We start from the raw sequence: 24,729 nt of genomic DNA, 5'->3' as shown, positions 1-24,729 counted from the left end.
TATTACACTAAATGATCACAGGGCTGTTTATTTTTTCTGTTACCCACTGCCTGAGTCTCCACTCAAAGAATTTTATATATTTTGGTTATCAATGAATCACAGAAAAGACAGTTTTGTTAAGTTCAACTTTTTCAAAATGTCCATTAAAAATTTATGTTCAGCTGCATGAAAATGACTGCTTTAAGAAAATTCAATCCCTGCCTTTTTCATAGATACACACAAGAGAAAAAAAGTTCCCTGAACTTTAAGTGAAATTTATAAGCTGTACATTTTGCCTAAGTCTAGACATTCTTGAGGTTGTAGTTATTAGCTATGCTCTATCTGGGCAAAATCCAGCTATAATTAGAGAAGTAGACAAATGCCAAAGGAAGTACCCATGAACCTGCACACAGTTGTTTCATCTGCTGTGCTAGGTTCTCCCCATTGCTAGTACATAGTTCTTGCTTCATAAGGGTAAAACTATTTCATATGTACACTAACACTAATTTTCCTTCAAACTGACAGAACTTCAGCTTAAAGATAAAATCCTACAGTCCCCAAGGAACTTATAGCTTGAAAACAGAAGCATACAAGAACGTATTTTAGTTTTCAAGCAATAAATTGAAGAGAATTCTGTCGATGTGTTACAGAAAGCTAGCATAAAATATTGACTTTTCTATTTCTTTGCATGTTAGTTTATTAATGCTGTAGACTGTATATGGAGAACTTAGGCAAAAATTTCAAAAATTGCTCACTTGCACTTGAAATCAACTCATTTGTTTAAAAGTATTTGCAACAGCTTTAACAAATGTATCCAGTCCAAAAAAATTACAATTAGTGTGAAACTCTAGAAATAAGGTTGATGAAAATATTTCTACATGGACTACAATATTAAATGGAACATCTACAACACAAGACCATCACAGTCTTTGATGTAAAATGCAAGGTGCATTATTAAGCTTCTGCTTTAATTGTAGAAAAGTTCGGGTAAAATAAGTTTTTAAATCACTGCAATCATAATAAAAACACCTTTCTGTTCTGTATTTTCCATAAACAAGTGGATGGAAACTTTAAAGGGAGAACTTCATTCTAGCTGTAGCTTACCCCATCTTCTGAATTTGTCACTGAACCGCTAGGAAAACCTTATGATTCTTTATTAACTTACACTAAAGACTGAAAGACATGTTGCAGCTGACACCTACACAGACTTGCAAAACCCCCCTGCCCTTTGTTTCAAAATATTTGTATCTGAGAGCAGAAATCTTAGAGGTAAGATCTTCACAAGTTTTGCATGCAGGCCACATCTTATCCTTTCTCTTGCCTCTCTACATATTTCCCAAAGTCCATCTCCATCATATCTCATCTGTATGTTCTGATTGCTCATAATATTGAGAAAGGAAAAATCAAGAGTGATCACCTATTTCCCCTTATTCTGTGCCCAGACCTAAATGAGAGGTGGGGAACAATTCCCACTATCAGAGCTAGACCACAAGGTGTTTTTCACGCATGCACTTGAAATCAAAGAAGAATGGTGTAAAAGGCAAAATCCCAATCTTAGCTCCATCTTTCTCCACAAAAAGACCAGCCTTCTGAAGACAGAAAAACTCCTAAACACTTGGAACTATTAAAGCCTTCCAAAGAGGTATAGGTCCACCTTTGGATGCACGCTTAAACTAGAATTCACTTTTAATACAGTAACTCTTGCTTTTAACCTCTTAAAAGGTTGAGTTTTCTCACTGCATATGTATTTCAGCACTAATAAATACAAGACTTTGTTTATGCAATGAATTCTCTACTGCCTTATGTCAGCTACATATACTAATACCTGTCTGCATAAGTCACGTCTGTTTCCTCTGTCTCTGAACTGATTACACTGCTCTGTTCATTTTTATTTACAAGACTTCATCTCATTCCCTAGCTTCCTCTTTTTTATTAATATTATAGTTTCAAAGTTTTTGAGACAATGCAGTAGGAAATACACTGCATTAAGTGAAAAATCATAATAGATTGATGCCAGGTATAGCCCTTGTTTAGGCCATCCTTCTTTTTTATTTTAAAATGGTAAAACCATACGGTAATGTGCAATGTCTTCAGGATATTTTGTATCTCTAGAACTATTCTGAAGATGAAAATTATATGCTGAAGCACAGAGTGAAAAATAAACAAATCCAAGTTTAAGGATTCACACTGACTAGCTGTGAAATCTCTTGGGTTCTATTTTTAGCAAGTAAGATATCAGAGATATTCACATAGCAAGAATCAGAGAGCAGTTAATATTAACTACCCAGTTCTTCTATCTGTTTTGTTAAGACTTTCTCCTAATCATGTTTATTCATTATCTAAAGACTAAATTTCCAGCCAGTACATAACTATTGAAAAACTGAAATGTTTGCCTTGCCTCAGTATGTCCAGTGACAAAGCAAGGCTAATATGCTGGACACTTTAAAAAGAGAAATATTTACACCTGGGAAACTTACATGTGTACACAATCTGTTTCATGGTACTTCAGGCTTAGAGCATTGATCAAGCTGCCTGTATATGATATTTGAAATAAATGAGAACTACACACTGTCTCACTCAAAATCAGTATTTTTAGTCAAATATTACTTTTCAGCATGTGGATTTCTGCCGAAAGAAAGTCCAAGCTACCTGTAAGAGAATCGTGACAAATAACCCAAGCATTTAAAACATTAGGAGACTCAAAAACTTTTCCCGTATATAAACCAGAAGAAAGGGTGGAAATACCCAGAAGCTGTGTAGATCAGAGCAGAAAAGGGTATTAAACTTTTAAACTTTTTTCAGGGTCATCCCTGTACCTCTCTTGAGACATGTATGTGTCAGACAGTTCACATAAGGTTTCCAAAGAGGAAGTGTTTCTGAACTTAGCACAGATATGATTCCATAAGGTTCGATTCACTTATGAAAATGATACTTTACATTTCTGAAAAGTATAATAAGACAAAAGTGTACATTTAACTTCCTTTGAGGTTATGTGATGAGACATAATGGGAATATTATTACACTCACATTCTTACTGTTTACTCTAGAGAAGAGAAAGGACATTGTTGTTGTTATTACAGCAGGTTTGAAAATCAGAATCAAAACGAAATCCACTCAAGTTCTCAACATTATGCAAATGTTTTCTTTCCCAATTCAACTGAGGTAACAGTGTTACTGGAACAACCACGTTCCATACAAGAATCAAGAAAAACACATCTCAGGAAATAAACATATTTCACATCTATAACATTTCAAGATCCTGCAAATAGATTTGAGGAATTATGCGCAACTTTATGACATGATACTTGCATATTTCTTGGCTCAGCATTTCTCAAAAAGGCTTATCTTTTTAAGGTGAACAAAAAAGAGAAAAATGAATGCATGTTAGATACAACATTCTCAAAAAAATTCACGATAAAGTGTTCAAGGGCCAGGTCTCCTGCTGTGATGCTTTATGTAATGTATGACCATCACGGCTGGCAAGATTTGCACAGGTCTGCCCTTGATTTGTGGAAGGAAAAAGCAGAAAACCTCACAACTATTCTTCATTCCCAAGAAATAATCTAAAGTCTGACTCCCTGATGTTTCCAATTTTACAGTGATCCAAATAACCCCCCAAAACCACACCTGAAGCATCACTCACAATTATTGCTGATAGCTAAGGGAGACCAAAGTGAATTCCCTCCCCAGGCATCCCAGGGCACTCTCCATCACAGCAGTGGCACTGGAGTGCTGTGAGATGGGGCCATCAGAAATTCAAACTTGACCTGAAAGCACTGATGCTAGGATATGAACCAGTTTTGAGAGGCTTTTATCTGAAAAGATCGTGAAATATGTCACAAATAGACATGATGTTATAAGCCTCAGGAGCTATTGTATCCTATTGAAGCTTCAAAGAAACGACAGAATTCTGAACTTTGTCAGACCTACCAGAAAGCAAGTGGACAGCTGAATGGGTAGAGCTTCAACCCCCACTTGAGCTGTACAAAATGGATGGCAATTCAACAGATTGCTTCAGTTTGCCCTGAATGACGCCCTGAATGGTCCATGGACAATTATACTAGCTTTCTTATTACATGTTTCCCAGGACTTCTGCAAAAAGATTGAGACTTGGCTGGAGTAAACGTAATTTGACTAGTCTAATTGCTCTTATTTCTCAGCTGAGCTTATCACAGCTAGCTAACAGCCAGTTTATCACAGCTAGCCAACAAATACAATCATTACATCAGGCCAGAGAATTTTAGGATATACTTTACCTTAACAGCTCAATACAACATTCACAAATGTAACAAGTACACTATAGACACAAGAACTATCTGTTATAAATGCCTATAAACATAGGGTGCTTCTACTAAACGTAGTAGAGAGCATTATAAACAGTAACAAGAAAAGGTGGTCAGATATCTATAGTTTACTAAGATGTTAATTCAATATTGATTGAAATACCAATTAATTTCATTTTTAATTAGCAGGTGTATAGTACTTCCAGAAACTTCTTTTTCAAAGCACATAATATATCTCACATCATGTGTCTCCCCACAAATTCTGCCTCACTTAAATCCTTAGATCACCACTACATTTTAATGTACATTTTAATAACTCTACATATTATTTATAAACCAAAATTTAATATAAAGAGTGATCAAGTATTCTACTCTGTCAGATTGTTCATTTAGTCAACTTTTATATCCCAATTTGAATTCTCTATATGTTCACATCACTAGAACTTCAGTTTATATTTTGCTTCCTGGGGAAAATATTTTATGCTTGGGTGGGTAGGAAAGAAAATAATTTTACCTATTACATACTGCATTCTATGTATCCTTTTGAACACATGCGTATATAAGTTCAAATCTAGGACACTTACAAATGTAGCTGCATACTCAGACCTGCGGAAAGCAGGTGGGTTCCATCCCTGCACTGAGGCATTTGTGGCTAAATATTAAAGGAGTAAATGTTTATCTTAAGCTAAATACACGACACAGTTTTATGTGACAACTTACAAAAGCCTCAAGTCAAAATTACCCTGAAATAACAAGTCATACAGGCCAATCAAAATCATAACTGCATCCACTAGTGCTCTTGATCAAAATTTTTTAAAGGAAAAACTTGCATTTTAAGAGATACCTGCTCTTTAAACAACTCCACAGAGGAGGAGGAGGTTTTTTTAAATAACTCTTATGAAAAAAAGTTCCTTTGTATACCAAGGCTAATTGACTGGAGCTTTAGTTTGTTTGGCTTTTTAACCAGGCAACCACCTACTTATCAGACTCATTTTTGTAATATTTGTAACTGCCTTACACATATAAAACAAATAATACCAGTCAAAAAACTTTAAATCAAAATACTCTCCTATAGCAGAATAAATGCACATCAGAGGCATGTTACCTCCGCTATTCAATGTCAAACTATTTGTTTTACTTCCAGGATTCACTATGGTGCTTATGTAGAAGAACTAAAAGCCCCCCAAACCTTGCAATGATAAGGAAACCTTAAGCGTCCAGTATGATGGCAGGGAAATGTTTCCATTAAATATACATGTCATATCATGAGCTTTTACTGAAACAATTAACTTTGTGTTTCATTTTTGAAAACAAACCGTAATGAACTTCCACAGAGAATAGTAATTCCTTTCCCTCACAAGAACAACAGAAAAAAAAGGACACTTTATCAAGCCCACTTTGGAAGGGGTTGCTTGATGCAGTGAAATGGCTTCCTGTACCTACTAGACCAAAGCAACTCTCTAGCTTAATTTACTGGGGAAGGAAAAAGCTGCCAGATGTTCAGCAATTTTGGCTGCTTTTCTCCACACCTCTCCATTCACTTTGCTCCCTTAGGGTTTTACTTGAACATGTCATAGTACTGTAGAGTTAAACTTCTACTTGCAAATGCACATCTCCAGGTGTTTTATGGCTCACTCTAAGTTAAACAAGCCATTTTCAGGGCTTTGCCTTCCCTGTGATCCATGCAGTGACAGCCAGTCTAATTCATTAAAGCAGCAAACTGCAATGAGAGAACACATCCAGCCCTGCACGAACAGAACAGTTAACATGAAGGCAGACATGGGAAGAAATAAGCCAAGGAAATGAGGAAATGTTTTAGACACAGGAAATAAAACAACTAGTTATGGCAGCAAACTGACAAGAGCAGCAGATTGCCTGTTCTGCTTATGCCAGAGAAGGCAGGATTAGCTGTACCAGCATGCCAGCAGCACAGACAACAAACACTCAACTCCTCCTGTTGTTCTTACAGCTACTGGAGGAAGAGTTGGGGAATGCAAAGCACCTACTGATACACAGAAGCAGCTAGGATCCTCTCTTTCACTGTCCTAGCAGCTCAGCAACTGTAGGATGGGCCATGACACATACACACATACATTACTGAAAGTAATATGTCGAAGCACACAATATTAAATTATTAACATTTTAAGGCATAGTAACAGAGAAATAGTAGTTAACTGGTTTTCATGAACTGTTCTGGGTAAATGCTTTATAGCCAGCTGAACGGCACAGAAGAGCTATACAGCAGCGGGTTTTTCTTTCTAAATTCAGGTTATTCAGCCGTGCTGCTTTCATTTGGTAGACCGATTCTCATCACATGACTTGAAAGCTCCAAGTATAGCAGTTACTTCAAAGACCCTAGAAATTACTTCTATTCTCTAGTGATCACCCCACTCTAATAGATTTCCAAAATAATATTGGGAAAAATTATAGCTCTAATATATTCTCTTTATTGAACCACATTAATTGCAAGTAGCTGCTCAAAACTGAAATTTAATTTTGATATATCATATTCTCAGGTCAAAAACTTCATGGGGTTTTATTGCTGTATCATGTGTAGTAGAATGCATGGTGATGTAATCATATGTAATGACCAAGGTCATAAAGTATACATAACACTACACAGATGCATAAAGAAAATATCATTTCCTGAACTTAATTCTGACATACAGTTTCACCAACTTAAGCCCAAAGAGAGGCATGGTGTTAATTTCTCCATTTTGCATATAGGAACACACGAGAAATACAGTAGCATATGAAACAAGTCAAGGTCAAGTTCCATCTACTGGAAATTTTGAAGAAGACCATTATATCAACCGGAACAAAGCAAAATTGACATTTTTCACAGTAAATCAGACTTGCCTAGAAACACTGGGTATGGAGACATTTACGTTGTTGACAAAAATCAATACTTTTTTTCATATTTTCTCATGGTCAGATCTCAGAGAATATTTTTAAGTCATGCATCAAACTCGTTTTGTAGTCTTTAATACAAATTCCCTAATATGTAGTGTATCGTTTAACCAGATGAGCTAATTACCTTTCAAATCTCAATGCTTGAATCCAGTGACTTACAAACTGTAGAAACTTTCAGCAAAAGGTTAAAAGTCTGTCTTAAATAAAAAGATAGGACTACCTTTTCTTGCCAACTGTAAGGAAAAGGTTATTGATGTAATAACTGTGCAGTAATGATTAGTAGAGATGTGTCAAATTAGACAGCTATAGCTACTCTATGCTGCATATAAATACATAAGATAAAAACAATCTTTGGTGAGGATTCCAAATTCACCATTAACCTGTTAGACAACCTATCCTCACCCTTTTAATCTACTACACATGCATGTACAGAGAGTTAGTTAATAAGATCAAATCACACCCATTAAATGATTTGAGTATGAAACCAGATGATGATATCCCTGCTGATATAGAATTTCATTCCCAGACAGTGGAATTTAACGTGAAGAGCTATATCTAGAGACAGAACAGGGACCGACTCATGGGTCTCAAATGTTGTTGCATTCAATCTCTACACACGAAAATATGGCACAGTTTAGTGCTCTTCAAAAATTAAATCGTATTTTACAGAGCTAATCACCCAGCTATGTAAATGCCTGCCAAGGAAAAAAAGGAAAGAAAAAAAAAAGAAAAAAAAAATCACAGCACACTACTACTCGATATTCAAACATGCTGCACATTCATAGCCACACTATATAACCTTACTGTGGCTTGTGGATATAATACTGTGAATAGCACAGAAACAGAATCCAGAAAGGATAATTATCCTTCTATTTTCTGACGCTCCTCAAAACAATAAGGACTTGTTTTTAAATAAGTAAAATACAGTCCTTGTGAGGAGAGGGCTTCAAATTATATTGCTTTTTCCTCACGCTAAATACCAAATATTTCATGTACGCAACTGAAGTTAGTAGTACATCTTCTGGTAGGACAGGTGAGAGCCATAAGCTCTTTCTGGGAAAAGTTTCGTTATACAACTTGAAAGGCACACAGTGGAACAGAAGTGTATTTTTTTTTCTTGATGGTTATAAAACACAACTGAAAAATAAACTCACTTGTAAATGCTGAGAATTGTCAGTCATATTGTCCTCTCGCCTACGAACTTCTTCCAACAATTGTGCATTCTTCTTTTTCTCCATTTGCTGATTGTGCTTCAGATTGGCAACCTTCTTGTTTTGGTCCTTCATATGTCTAAGAATTGTATACACATATACATTAGGGTTAATGACTGCAATCATTTCTTTTTCCCTATAAATTAACTTGTGACTATGACACAAGACATCGTTTCTCCAACAGATACAAGTATTCCAAGTATCAGATGTAAACAGTAAAACTTCATCTTGTTTTCAAGATGGCATATCAAAACAGGTTTAATACCATCAGATTATGCAACAGTAAAAAGCATTTATTTGGGCCTGCAAGATTTTTTCTATTGATTGCTCACAAATACTTATACATGTTCTAAGTACACAGAAAAATTGCAACAGAGGGAGATATCCAACAATCCTTACACACTCAGTGAACTTGGGAACAATTTTAATGGGTGTTCTAAGCAGCATTAATTTCAAAGGAAGCAGAAGGTGAAGGTGATGACTGATGTGAAATTCTATTTTTGAAAACCTGGACTATAAATACAATGTTTCTGAGGATGAAAGTGTGATGGGGTAGAAGGTCAAGTCATAAATGCCATGAAGAATAAAGAATGCTTTTACAAATAGCTTTGTACAAAAACATTACATATTTATCTTTTTTAATAACAAGACTTCTTTCTACAAAAGATTATCAACAGATTTAAGAGTAGCTTCTAATGAAAATGAAACAATATCGCCAACATATATTTTATTTTGTTAAGACTGTACTCAAAAAAAAATTGTTTCAATGTTGAATTATCTTTTGCTCTGGATCTTACTCATTAAGTTACCAGAAGCTTTCCTGATTCTGTTACTTAGAATACAACCTTTCAGGAAAGAAGGCACACTAATTTTGCCTGGCAGGCACAGAAAAAATATCCTTGCAGAAATGATTTCTATCTGCTTGGATTCTCAGATACTGTTTTTTCTACTTTTTTTGACTTTGAGGAATTTGATCCCTTTCATCTATATTAAAATAAAATCATGTGCAAATTCCTAATGAGATGTGCTCACTAATCCTATTTTGGCAAATGAAGAGAATATTATGTAGGGCCCAAAAGGATCATGGAAACTGTCTCTGTTCCTTCCACATTAGAATTTTCAGTAAAAAAACCCCAAAAGTTAGAGAATACATTTCTTGCACTTATTTTATTATGCTAAAGGAACTAGGGCATTTTATACTTACTTCTACCACTAGTTTCTTTGTCCTACCACTGTTTTCTTCACTACTTATTTATACTGAAAAATTAACAATGAATCTGTAATCAATAAATGTTGCCATGCTATTAAAAATTCTTAGAAGGCACTTCATATAAAAGTTTGTAGGTACAATTCATAACAGAAAAGCTAATATTTTTTTACTAAAAAAGAGCTGCGACTTGCTTAGAAATATAGAAGAGGGTAAAACTAATTCAAATAAAAATTTTTGCTTTTAAAAAGAATCCACATCAAGCTCACAGATAATTTTTCTAGAAAGACAAGTATGAAAGACAAGTATGAATTCCTCTATTTGAAAAACAGATTTATCCTGTAGTTGTGCTCAAGAGTTTGCATCAGCCTGGTAAGGCACAAAAAGATAGATTAGCCAAACTGATAATCCATTTACAACATCTGTGTTTTGTACTCATTCGTTAATGTTAGAAATAAAATCCATTAGGACTATACATATCATAAAACTAAAAGAATCCCCAAAAAGACACTCTAACCAGAAAATAGACCAGTTTCGGGGGGGGGGGGGGGGGGGGGGATAGAAAAAAAATCAAGGCTATCCTTTTAAAATTTATTTCTTTTTAGTACAATCATTTCTAAATTACAGAAAATAGTGACTGGAAGATGAACAGCTGAGCTTATCTAGGTTGAACGAACTCTAGTTGGGAGTTAGCATTCTACAATGCTAGAGACTTTGAGACCTTAAGCTGTACCTTCCTTAAATAGTCTCAAATATTTTTTATAGTACCCTTATATAGTTCTAATTAACTATACACCTAAGGCACTCTCCTCCTTTAGACACACCTTTAACAAAATGACAAGGTTCATAAAAAAAAACTCCTTTTCCCCAGCTCAAAGCAACCGTCAGTACAGCACTAGAACTGTGTCTTGGTAGGTTTCTGACATGTTTAGATTCCCAAATCAAGTTCACTTGAGAACAAAAAATACACTATACGATGGTGAGAAGAAACCTTGCCTACATGAGACCTACCTCAATAGACATGGAGTATATCATAAATCACCAGTATTTTATCAGAGTGTTTTAAGAAAGGTTAATTTTCTGAAAAACACAACACCACCACAGCTAGCCAGTAATAACCAGGCAACATGACAGCGCTAAAAACAGCAGGGATATTTCTGTCAAAGTTATACTGACATATTGACAAAATCATCCCAGAAACCACGTGCCCCAGTTTAAACTTGTTTCTAGGTCCTAAAGAATATAATAGGTTTAACTATTGAATTGTATATTTTTAAATAAATTTATTCAAGGATTTTAGAGTGATGCCCTTTGTCTTTATAATCAAGTATACAAATATACATTAGATGCTCTGTGCAGCTTCAGTTGAAAATCAGTTCTCTTTCATGGATCTGTCACATAATTGTAAGCATAGACCTAAACAGCATAAACCCAAAATTAATACTAGAAAACCTGACTTTCACAACTACATATATAAACACGGTATTTGGCAGAAATCCTGGTGGGGTTATATGCCTTTGTGCTGTTAAAATATAAAATGCTTTCTAATCTAATGCTGAATAAATTATAAATTAATGTATATTAAATCTCTGTAAAAAGTTCAATTTTATGCCAATGCTAACTGTCTCTTTTGTAACCCTTCCCTCTCACGACCTCCCATTGCAGTTTCTGTCTAAGTAGAATTCTGAAAAGTAGAACATGGTAAAGTTGCAATGCAAAACATCTGGTGTCTGTGATATGCAAAATCTTAAAGAGAAGGAAATAAAAGAAAGCTGTGTCATAGCCTCTCTTTCTTCCACAGCTGACTACATGTCTATGGAAATGAAAATGCTAAGAGTTAAAAAGCCAAGCTGAGTAGGTTTTTAGGCCTGCATTAAAGGTACAGGAGGAGTTCAACACAGGAAATTAATACAAGAACACATTCTCCACCATTATTCTTTTTTAAACAGCGAATATATCAAACATAATCCTTGATACAATGTATTTTTTGAGTATGCTTGCTCTGGTGTTTTTTCACACTTCCCTGTTTCTAAAACACTTTTTAATAAAATAGATTAGTATAAGCAAAAATTATGCATGAGAAACAAAACCACATTTGGGAACAGTACACAATCAGCACAAAACACCATATGCCATTACCATATGGAATATAAAATACCAACATAGTTAGTTTACTAGTAGTTATGCTGATATGAATAGTTGAATCTACATTATTCTTTATCATGAGGTATTAGTTTCATGTGCTCTGCTACACTGTTTCAATTTAAAGTAGTAAGACCACAGAATTCATTGGACAGAGTAAAATAAATAAAACATTACTGGTTACGATACATTGTCTTCAGAATCTGAAATGTACACCGCAGGGGCCTGGGCAGTAGAATTGATCTTACCATCACACATTAATCATATTCTGGTAGTAAAATATATGCAAAAGTATTCTTTGTTTGATAGTCTAACTGCCCCAAAGCAGTAAGATGAAACCCACAGCTTTCTGATTCTCCACTTTGCTATAGTTCATTTTGAAGTTGGGTATATGTTACCTTATAGTGAGCTAAATTCTTTAACCACTAAACTAGGCACTACAGTCATCTCAAGCTAGTTATTATGGAAAACTATGCTGCGTATATAATTTTACAAACATCACGTAACTGGAAAGCCAGTCTTCAAACCAGTTCTAAAGCACCCAAGCCCAGAGCACGCTAAAGCAGTGCCAACACCACATCTGGTTTAAAGCAATGATGTTCTGAGCTCATAACATTTAAGGAGGAAAAAAGCAGTCTAAAGAGCAGTGTAGAGAAGCAACACTTTACACAGATGCTTAATCTTGGCCAAACATTAAAATGGCTAGTTAATATCACTTTTTCAGATAACAAACTTAAATTTCTATTTGTGTTTCTATGGTTATAGCCAGTCAGCAATTGCCATAAAACAACTAGCAGCTTGATCTATCGACAAAAAAAGAATTCCGAATGGACCTAAGCTGTCTTCAAAATGGAGCTAGAATGTAAGCACATCCTGAATAGTTTAAAAGAAAAAAAACCAAAACAAAACCACACCCATGCCACATAAATACTTGATGGCAATGATACTGGAAGTTAATAAAGAAGAGATGAAGAACATTAGATATAAGAAAAAATTCTATATAAAATTTGATTCTAGTACATTAGACATTCTCTCATTCCTAATGAAGAGAAGACTATATAAAGTAAAATACTTCTCTAGAAACTGCCTTACTGTATTTTAAACTGAGTTTATTAATTTTTTTAAACCTATATCAAGCCATTGCTCTGAACTGTAAATACACAGTAGACCGTAGCTATGCTACTCCAGTAAAAATTGGCCAGTCACAATTTCCCACTCTACTTCCTCAATTTTCTGGACCTGGGATAATTTTTATAATCTTTCTCACAAATGGAACGCTCCACAGCCATTAATTTCCACCTCAGCTGGGCACTAGACTTTAAATAAGGTATCCAAACCATGGCAATGCCTACATCTGTTTTCCTCAGCATCCCACAACTTTCAGAAAGATGGTTTTAAACTGCCAAGACAGGAATCAATAGACTGTAACAGCTCCGGTTTCTGATATTCCTGAAGAACCATGAAACTATGACTGCTAAATATTTAGGTGTACTTAGAATATCATATATATCCGCACAAGGTAGGTGAAAGGAAAAGACAAAAAAAATTCTTACACAGCCCTATAGTTTTGTCTCTTATGAGTCTGGACCAAGGAGCCCAGAGCCCCTTAACCTTGCTGTGCAAACAGCAAGAGGCCCTTACATCAATTACACTTAGCCATTCATTCTATTCAATTTTTTAATTGATATGTCTTTGTAAGAAATAGACATCAGTGTCATGGAGATCCAGACCCTTGATCAGCAAAAAAAAGAAATATTAAAGCAGTAGTAGCACTTAGTTCTTGACAGCATGAATATTACTAATTGTAATGACTATGTTTAACCATGTTATTTTGTGTTTTTTTTCTTGTTCTTCTGGAATAGCATTCAAATTGATCTTGTAGCTCCAACTACAGTACATTTAATTCCTTCAATAAAACTATTAAAGACAAATATTAACATTGGAGTTTCCACGCATATGTATCTTTCAGATTTCATTTTACAGTAGTGCAACTGTTGTCTAAACTCCAATGCTTTCATCTCTGATAGCTATAGAAAATCACATTATTTCATTAAATTCCTAGCTTTAATTAGCCACCTGGGTACGTTGGCCAAAAAATTGGTAATGTCAGCCAAAGATAAGTGTTACATGCTTAGTGTAGCCTTCACACTATTTCATAAAGATATTTTTTTCCCCTCAAAGCATCCAAAATTGCAGACATGAAAATACTCCCAAGAGAAAAATTTGTAACATTTTCTAAAGCAATATGTCTCTGTAATATTTTTCATCATATTAAACAATATTACAATGGGAGCAGCTGTCTCAAAGTCCATCAAAAAATTCTCCTGTATGCTAGGAACCTGTACTCCTCAACAAACAAACAAAACAAAACAAAAAATATCAGAGTGCAATAAACTTACCAAAGAATATTCTCAGGAAAAAATAAAGATTTTACTAAATACAACAATTTAGTCAAAACAAGTAATTTCTATAAAATAGGAAAGTCTCAGAAATACATTTCAAAATTTAATTCAGTACACATTTTAAATAATCAAATATTTTCAGCTATTGTTCCAGGCATGCGCTGGGTAGAATATTACCAATATCATTACTTGCAAGAATTATTTTTTTTTTTTTTAACAGATCATCTCTTTCTCCTTTATAAATAGTCCACACCTTTACAAACGATTCACATGGGAGCAATAAAAAAACCAACAACATTTCACTAGGCACTCTGGATCTCAGGAGCTAGTCACGCAGAAGGACCTGATCCTGTAAATCCTGTCCATGTGAATGTCCGCTCTGAACTATATTAATTCAGCAAGACTCATAGAAATATTCCCAACAGTTCAGTTCTCACTGTCTTAAAAATGACAGTACACATAGGTTGTCATTTAAAACAACAGCATAAGGGTAATTCTTTAAAATTCAGATCCAACTACATTTAAATCCATAGGAAAGATTTTCCATTAAGATATGAGCAAAGTTAAATATTGTTTCTGGCACTTTCCTGGAATACAAATGTATTTGATACTTTCAACGTATAAACCTGAACAACAAAGATGGGTTAGACACTAGCAAACCGTAAACACCACAAGAGACACTGTGACACAAATACACAAGGACACTGTGTAATCACTTACAACCCACCGATGGATTTGTCTGGGGGAAAACAGGTATCATGATGACCAGAAAACCTATATGCATGACAGGCCAAAATTTTGATATGACAACGAAAACTAATATACCACAATTTTTCTAAAAGAAAGCCCTCATGCTTGACTGCTAATTTTTTTTAATGTTAGACTCTAATCACCTTAAGATTTATGATATGCTAATAAAAAACTGAGTAATATCTTTCTGTGTTGTCATTTGCATTTACAAAAACTTCCAGGTTGTTGGGTGGGGTTTTTTTTGTAATCCAGATTCTATAACAAAGAATTATTAGCATCTAAAAAATCTTTTAAAATTTGGGAGTTTTTCTTATTCCTAACCTTTCTTATTTTATTTTTGTTAACTAATACAATTGTCATGATGATATAAAATTAATACTTTCAATGCAAAAACAAAAGAAATCATCCCAGCCAATAAGAAATTAATTACTTTGACACAGCCAGCATGTCTAACAGAGCTTAGTTTCTAAATAACTTTTATTCTTTCTCCCTTGATGGCAAAAAATTATATTGCGATTTACCCTTTTTCATAACACAGATGATGCTCAGAAGTTAGACTGCTTGTACATTCCAGGTTAAATCACTCATCTAGCTTTATGCCCTGATATAAAATGACAAATAGATTCATAACCACAGGAAGAAAACAGATGAACATTTATTAACATATAAAATAATAACATTTTATTTCATAAGAAATTTCCCTTTTTCCTTGTAAAATGAAATCTACTGACTGTAAAGCCATCTCACCATTGTACAAAATTATTTTTTTCTGAGACATCCACTGACTAGTAAACGTCATTTTACAGCAACACAGAATGCAACTATTTATTGCCAGTACATTTGTTAAGAGTGAGAAAAGAATTAGTTTGCCCAAAGCTACACAGAAGAAGAGTATTCCTCATTGAAGTAAGGTATGTCAGTACTGCAGCACCATAAAGAAAAATGGGAAAAACAATGATACAAAGCAGCTGCCTGGTCCTCCCAACAGGGAGTCTTCAAAACACAGAAGAATGTATATATGTTGCAGGCCTAAATGCATTAGTGTGAACCGTTTCAGGGATGCCCTACCAAAATTGATCCACAACCCACACCAACTGCAGATTCACCACTGATACGATATGCTCCACGCACAGAACAAGCAAGGTATGTAGAACGGAGCCTAAGAAAGTCCCAAAACTACAATTAAGCGATTTACCACTTCTAACATGTCACCCCCTCCAGAGTAATTAATTATTACATTTGAGGTTTTTCTCTTTGGATATTCTGACAGTTTGATGAATATCTGTTACTTTGTTTAAATGGGTGCCAAAAATTGTAATACTTTCTCTGCACAGCCTCTTTATTCCATTTGATAACATTATACAATGCACCTGAATTCTGAAAAACGTAAGTGGCCAGGTACTTCCCTGCTTTAAGGAGAACATGGCTTATACTGGTTCATCCGGGACTGAAGTATAACATTGATGTAAATCAGCTCCATTCTCTTACTTCAAAGCTATTGCACCATTTTGAAAAAAAAACAAACATTTCTTCTGCTTCTTTTGAATTGGGAGCCTTTCTGCTTTTAACGTGAAAATTTGACAGACCAACATAAAAAGCTCACAAACCAAAAAATAACAGGTTAATACAAACCACTACATGGTGGTTACATACAAGTAAAATGTTTTTGAAGACTTCCTTCTGGGGTGGGGTGGGGTTTGTGTGTGGAGATCATTCCTTGATTCTTGTTTAGACAGACTCAAAAAAACCCCCAAACAAACCTGATTTTTTTCCATGTCTGTTATCATAAAGGCCACATTTTGGAGGAATACTTCATCCCCAAATCCCAAGGGATTCTTGTCTTTGCATGTCTGACTAACCTATTACCATCCTATAGAAAAAAAATCCTGTCTATCCTGTCCCATCTTTGCCCTTTTTGCCCTCACTATTCCAAAGCAGAAAATCTAACAGATCTTATTCCCACTCTTCTCCTTTTCTCTATAGAAGAACTGTATTTTCCCCTCTCTACCACCCACTGAAAAGGACAAGGGACGAGACTTCAACTGCCTGAACTAATTGCCTTTTTAACTGTTTAAACACCTAAACTGTGTGCACCACCCCACGGCTGATCCTGTGACACGATTTCAGTTTTACAGTGGTGCTGTAGAACTGAAAAAAGCATCTATTCTACAGTGACATAAATGGGAGTAGCTCAGCTTCCTTAGCATGTCTATTGTAACATGGGATGAAAATGAAAGTTTGACTGGATCCCTCTACAGAGACAGGAAAACATTGTCACCCTGAAGCTGGATTGCCCCCACTGCCAGGAAGGCTAAGAGGACATCAAGACCTTCCCTTACAAAATAAGCTAATACCAATTGAGTAAAATCTTGCTGCCTTTTAGACAAGAAAATCTGAAGGAAGGTAATACTCTGGTTAACTTTGGCCAAACTGACTTTATCTTTCGGTAATAAAGGCCACTATTCTACTACACCCCTCAGAGATATAATACTGTGATCTCTTACTGAAGAAGAATGCTTGGTCTTCTTTCTGCCATTCACCTGAAGCTGAGACTAGGGCAAACTCCATTCCATAGCTCATGCTCCATCTACTCACCAGGAGAACTGAGAAGCACCCTTTGTGTTCTCTCTATGCTGATATAAAGGACTGGAACAAAAATGACCAGTACAAACAATAGGGAAAAAAAGTATCACTCAAACCAAACAATATTTTTAGAATCTCCAAATAATTTGATTCCTACATCTTGAATTCTCTAGTTGAATGCAAAAATGCTGAAATGCCCACAGTTAACAGTTAAGATAAATGAATTTTTGGTACATTCAATGTTTTCATTATGTTCCCAGCTCCTGTTACCAATGGATTACATAGCTATTTCAGTCTCACTCAAAGGAGCAAGCTTGCAGCCCACAGAGATCTCAAAAAACACAAGGCAATTCTATTCCTGGGTAAAAATACCCCACAAATTCAAATACCCTTTTTTTTTCTTCTTCTTCTTCCTTGCCCCCCCCCCCCCCTTAAATCTCATACTTTCAAATGTTTGAAGCCTAGTTTAAGATTTCTTAATACTTAAATACTTAATATGACAGCGCTTCAGTGTGACAACTATTTTGACTCCAAATGCACCACAAAAATACATTGCTGCCTTGAGAGAACCAACAACTCTGCCTGGTAGAAATAAAGCGAGCGTCACAGAAGTCACTGAAACATTTCTCACCTCAAAGACAAAAACGTGGAAGAGTTTACCTAACACACAATCTGGGAAGTTTTCCAAAATCTTTGTTTAAGAAGTGTTTAGTCTGACACAGTTCCCTCCAAAGCTCTAGAGGGATGCTAGAAATATCCACATGAGGATAATGCATGAATGAAAAAGACCTACTAAAATCCTGTTCCAAACTATGGTTCATATCACTTTGTTTCAACACATATCTGCGCTGCAACCACTGAAACTCAAATACAGTGCATTGCACTACTGTCTTTCTCAGCACATTCTTACTGGATGACACTTTATATGAACATGTGTGAAATTCGTACCAGAAGATTCACGTGTCATACATCTCTTTCGTACACCCAGGATTGTTGTGTATTTTCTTCTGTTATTCTTCTTTAAAAACAAAAAAACAAACAAAAAAACCCCCAAAAACAAAAAAAAACCCAAAACAACAAAAAAAAAACCCCAAACAAACAAAAACCACCACAAATACTGCTGGTGACCTGACACTAGATGAGAAGGATATCTGATCTCATATAATATGCCAACTGCTTGCTCAGCTATTTTATTAATTGATACCAATAGCAATTACTGTAACCAGTAACTGGAAACAGTTTGTTGCTTGACATTTGCAACCAAGAAGTTGCAGTCCTGCTGCTGCTTCATCAGGTCCTTTCCAGTTCCTGTCCAGGCAACCTTTAAAAAAAAAAAAAAGAAAACCCAACCAAACAAAAACAGCGAAAAAAATCCCACCAACTCTTGACTCTGTCCAGCTATTCTGGGCATCCAACTGCTCCACAGCATGTCCAGCTCAGCCTGACAGCACTACAGCAGTCAGGATCAAATCTCCTCTGTTGCACTTCATGTTTCATTACAATTTCCTTCTCAATAAAATCTTTTGACTGCAACTCCTGGCTCAACCTAGCCATTCTCAGGACCAATCCAGCCATTATCATTCAATACATAAATCAAACTTTCCATGCTTTTGCAGTAACCTCTTCAGACCTCAAAAAAACCCCAACAAAACCAGGTACACTTTGTATGATTTCTTGTTTTGGCATACTAACTTCCCCTTACAAATTCAGATCACAGCATTTCAGTCCAGTCACAATCATGTTGTCTAGGCATGCTGCTCTTGGCATTATGGAAGCAAACGATGCAAGTGGAAGAAGTGGTTCTACCAACACCCCAATTCCTAAATTTAGTTCCTCTGTCTCTTTTCAGTCACAGCTTTTTGAGGGTAAGCTGTGCTATCTCACAAAGTCCCTTCGCTCACATACCCCTCCACTGTACACAGGGAATCCTGACAGCATTGCACCCAGGCAGTCACCAAGCTCCCCAGTGGAGTGCTGTACGGCTGCTTGATTCACACATCCAGGCAGTGAAGAAATATGCTCTGTGGATCTTCCCCTGGGGGAAACTAGTGGAAGCACCAGGTCTAGAGAAGGCTCTGTAGCAGCACTCTTTTTTGAAATTAGTAACTGTGAAACAGCAACCAGCGGTTCCTTATGTTTTCTCTTCCCCAACACAGAACTGTGGTGTCAAGTCCAGCCCAAAGCGGGCATTTTTTTCTTCAGAGAAGCAGAGCTTTCCTCATATCCCATATCCATGCTGCATATCCATTTACTTCCACAGAGTATTTACACTCCAAATCAAAACAAAACAAACCACATCACTAAGAAATTACAAAATATCCTTCCTTATTTAAATAGTCCATTTCTAGTGTCTCAGAAATTATTTTAACCTCTGCATTCCTTTAAGCAAACTGAATGGCCAAAGTATAGAAGTGAGCAGGATAAAAATGAACAATGCATTATCCTGTCCCAGGGATCCAACCATATCTATCTTTTTATTGTTTACCACTATAATTTCTGCTTATTTTGTAATTTATTATTATTATACTTTTCTTCTTTAAGAAAGCAGAATTCCAAGGACATAAACTTTCTACTTTATTATTTCTTAAATGAAATAAAATGTAAATGCACATGAATTCAAAACCACGCATGTAATCAGATAAATCTAAATAATTTCTTCTCAAACCTTTATCTCTTTCAAAATGTTTAAACATCAACATGTTCACAATGTTAAAATGTTGATTCTGTATATGTAGCAAATGGACTAGAACAGAAAGACATGACAACAATCTGCCTGTTATCCAATGTGACAACCGTGTTTTTCACTCAGAATAACCAGTCTCTCAGAAGAGTAACGTGTATCATAGATTCTCTAAGTTTTCATTAGTACACTATCTCAATTTCTCCAGGGAAATTATCTTTGAACAACATATCACTCTGCCCTTGGAACCATCAAACTGACATTTGACAAAACTGTGGAAGGCTTGTAAGTTAAATATAAAACTCCGTTAAACCTTGCCTTACTCATCTCATTGAGCTCTAGCCTCCTATGGAAACAATTAGGAAGACCAACATCAGAAGCTGGTGGGAAAATTTCTAGCACTGGTCATTATATTATACATGGAAAAAATATCGATCACATTTATCTGCAGGCAGAAAAGTTTGGGGAGTATATAACCTGCTGTAACCTAAATGGAAAAAAAAAATTCTGTACTGATTCTCGTGCTCAGAACATTTTGTATTGTATAGGTAGATGCACGTGGCAGGGGTTATGCCAATGTATTCAGTTTTCTTGTTTACCATCACTATCAATAGCCAGCCATGTTATAAAATAGATGCAGCATTTTTCTAATCATTCTAAGCTTACACAAATAGAGATGAATAAAATGACAGCTAAGAACATATTGATTACAAGATTGAAAATTAATAGATCTGCTTCTTCAGTTTTGACCTTGATGACGATTCAAGCTGCAAAAACTTAACACTTCACTGAAATCCCACAATAAACTCTGATCATATGCTACAACTTCTATAGGACTCTAGGGGTGAAAGTTGGCAGGGTTATGAGGACAGTTTGCTTCAACAAGGTCAGCTGTTTTTTTAGGTCAATAAAACATAACAGAAATTGCACCTCCAACTGCTGAACAAATGTTTCTGCATACCAATCATGAAATTCCAGTGAAATCAAGCATAATGACAACTGCATAGCATAATACCTTTCTTTAAGCTCTCCCTGGCTATAGAGGTTTTCAATCAATGTTGAGTACGTTTTGATAGAAATGCCAGAGTGGTTACATTCAGACACTAATTTCATCATAGCCAATTCCAGAATAAATGCATTTGATTAATTTCTGAAAGAAAGAAAGGTTCTGAAAATAAATTAAGTATTTTTATAATTCAAGTGTAATAACTGTTCACTCAAGCACATTAAAATGTGCTTGTAGTAGATAGACAATAAACTGAAAATTTTTGTCCAATTCGTTACTGCAATCAATAAGCCTCAAATTTCAGAAACAAAATTTTCCAGCTGGAAAGTAACTTGGGGTTGTGATGTGCATTAAAGCACATCAGGAAAAAAAACCTCTTGCCTTATCAATGTTTTCATAATGAGCCATCTTTTGCCATACAGTTCAAAGGCATCCACGTCAGAAACTTTCCTGACACGTCTGAACCATGAAATGTGAACTGTGCTTGGTTTGGAGACAAAGATACCAAAACTCTCCCAAACTGGCAAGCTCTGCTTCTGTATGAACAAAGAACAAAGCAGTGCAAGAAGTATACATCAACATAAAAGTTCTGAAAACTCCAGATCTAAACACAATATAAAGGCAGATTGGACATTTGCCATGATTCTAGTCAAAGGTACTGCATGCCAACCTGATACTATATCTGCAAATGCAAAACTTTGGTAGCTGAAAGCTACCTGCAACGTCTTTGCAGTATACACTCACCTTTGTACTCCTGTCTGATTGATCTGTTAAGAAGTAAATACTTTCTACATTGATAATGACTGAAACCCAGGTCTGTTCCTGCCTAAAGCAAAGCTCCTTCAGCACAGGAAACAAAACTCTGTGCAACCTTCAATCACCAATTTCAGAAACTGAAGAGTAAGGGATGAGATTAGGAGTACCGAACTGTCTTAAAAATACCTGCCACAGGAGAAAATAAATAAAGCCACATTCTGAAACGAATGGACCCATAGTCCAAATGATAAAAAGTTATTTGTTTCTAAAATAGCAAGTATATACTTTAAGACATCACTAACTTACACTTTACAGCCATTCATAAGCATGAAAAAGGGAAATTAACATCAAGGCCTACTAACAGAAAAAAATACTGACTAGATAAATTTTTACTTTCAACAACCACAATAAGACATGTAACAATACTTGATAAGATAACTCAAAAACAGTGCACAAGCACAAATTCGAGCTAAACTAATCTAAAATCCAGAAGAAAAACATGGATCTGACTAGATGATGCTACATACAAAACCAGCACATAAAACATACACATACATATTGCCTCCCTTGCAGTTATGTGCTGGTCCAGAACCTGCACCAAATAGCTAAAAGTTTCTGAACCAGAAGCTGAACTAGTCCAATTCATTCTATTATGTTTGTAATAACAGTAAAAGGGGTGATGGTAAAGTATTAGGAATAAGGCTCCGATTTGTGTATACTATTGTCATTATTCAATCCATTACCTGCTGGGTAGACTTGTCTACTGTAAAGCTATTGCCAATGTTGAACTCCCTAAACAAAGGTAATAAAACTGAAAGAAGAAAAAAATCTGCACACATAACAACATATGAATTTAATATGTTGTTCATAAACATTTTTTTCTTACAGGCAAAAGCATTCTTTCACTGTAAAGTTTCTGATCTAGAAATGGTATGACCAAAAACTTCACAGTAAAGACAAGCAGAAGAAAAACGAACCAAAAAAAGGGCAAACAGAAGTTGTTATCGAATCAAAATGGCCAAATAAATGAAGCATCAATGAAAACCTTAATTGTGGAAGGAGCAATTAAGTAGGAGAGCAGAAAATACTGACCTGGAAGTCAAGCTGTTTGGAGTAGGGATGAAAGCAGCGGTTTGGAGAAAAACAGATAAGGAGGAAGACAACAGAAGAGAATAAAGGGAGGAACACATTAGTTCTTTAAAAATATAACAAGCAGATGTTATATCAGCAGATTTTATTAAAATAAAAAAGGGGGGAGAAGGGAAAGCAAGAAATAAAATAAAATTTCTGTAGCAATATAACCTCACCGTGCACTGAATAAAACAGAAATTTTAAAGTAAAATTGCATCTTGTCATTTGTGGCCTGTGGAAAGCCATCCATATTTATAACCATCCAAATGCACACACACAGACAATGCAACAAATAAATCAGATGGATATTGGTAGTGTTCACTGCCACACAAATATCTCTTTATATACCATGAAGTCTTTCTCTGAACCAACATAGGTTTGGTGACCCACATTCATCAGGTCTTCCTGTGAAAGCCAAAACAGTTAAACAATTTGGCAGCTTGTTCAAAGATACCATCTAGAAGTTCACAAAGCACTGCACCTAATAATCAAAGACAGGGATTTGCCCCCCCACCCCCAGAAATTACAGCCCCTTCTAATGCTGACAGCAATTTTTTTCTTTAGTCTGAAGGTTAATTCTTCATCACTGAAAATACTCTGATGCTTGATAACTTACTTGGTAAAAAATCCTTAATTGAAAGAGCATGTCAGGTAAGGCAAAAGAAATCCCTGCTAGACTAATCCTTAAAACTGTCACTAATGCACAGTTTTTCCTTCACTTTTGAAAAGGAAATTTTAAAAAACTACAAAAATACCTTTTTTTTAAACACAATTAATCCATATGCTGATGTTTTGTCATTTATGCAATGAATTATCAGTGCTGTGTGGACTTATAGTCATCAGAATTCAAATCCAACCCAATTCAGAATGAGTTAATTGTAGTCTGAACACACCAGGAACTTAAATGTGCATCATCTATAGCGTTATTACCCAAAATTTACCACTGCATATGAGATGTGATAACAAAAACCCCCAAACTTTTGTCTCATAGCTAGTATAGTATTTTAAAATGAACTTTAATATTGGAAGTTATACTGAGAAGCTACACTCAACCAAGCAAATGACTAATCATCTAACATACCACTGGAGAAAAGCAGACCCAAGATTTTGAAATCTACACTACGCTCTCATCACTTTCTTTCTCTTTTTGCCCTAAAATTATTAATGGATAATTGATATCCATTTTATTATGTGCCAACACTCTGTTACTGAAATCACTCTTCTTTCACCACAGTGCTTACCCCTTCATATATTTATAGAGAACAAGCATCCCTGCTTGTTTTGCCAGAGAAACAAACCACTGTTGTTTGGACTCCTCCTGTGACATGAGCACTCCATTCCTTTCATTACCCCACCAGCCCTCTCTGCACCTGTTTCCAGTTTTAATTCAACCTTCTCAAATATGACTGATGAGAAGTATACAGCAGTGTTCCACATAGAGTCTTGCCAGTGCTTGATGACATTAATACCTTCCTGTCCTTACAGCAGACATTTATTCTGACATATCAGGATTCACACCTCATTATTTAGATGTCTGTTTCATCATTTAGATGGCTCATAATGACACTGCCATAAGCAAATTTACCTAATCTTTCTCTTCCTAAACTGTATGGAGGATTATCCTCAGCTTACAGCAGGCAATTTTACTGGTCTTAACTTCACAATCACACATTTTCTATCAATTTC

General features: G+C 35.5%; 1 protein-coding gene across 4 annotated transcripts in view; it reads right to left on the bottom strand.

Annotated features, from left to right (window-relative positions):
- Positions 1 to 24,729, bottom strand: part of ERC2 (ELKS/RAB6-interacting/CAST family member 2) — a 521,406-nt gene that overhangs the window by 267,730 nt on the left and 228,947 nt on the right. For all 4 annotated transcript variants that reach the window (XM_027794617.2, XM_027794625.2, XM_055806739.1 and 1 more), the window contains one exon: positions 8,330 to 8,465. In XM_027794617.2, the coding sequence (XP_027650418.1) occupies positions 8,330 to 8,465 (136 nt within the window). The remainder of the gene's footprint in view (positions 1 to 8,329; positions 8,466 to 24,729) is intronic.

Source organism: Falco peregrinus, chromosome 5 (genome assembly GCF_023634155.1).
Source record: "Falco peregrinus isolate bFalPer1 chromosome 5, bFalPer1.pri, whole genome shotgun sequence".
Lineage (NCBI taxonomy): Eukaryota > Metazoa > Chordata > Aves > Falconiformes > Falconidae > Falco > Falco peregrinus.
The sequence above is the reverse complement of the archived record's forward strand: the minus strand, read 5'-3'. Positions and strand labels throughout refer to the sequence as shown.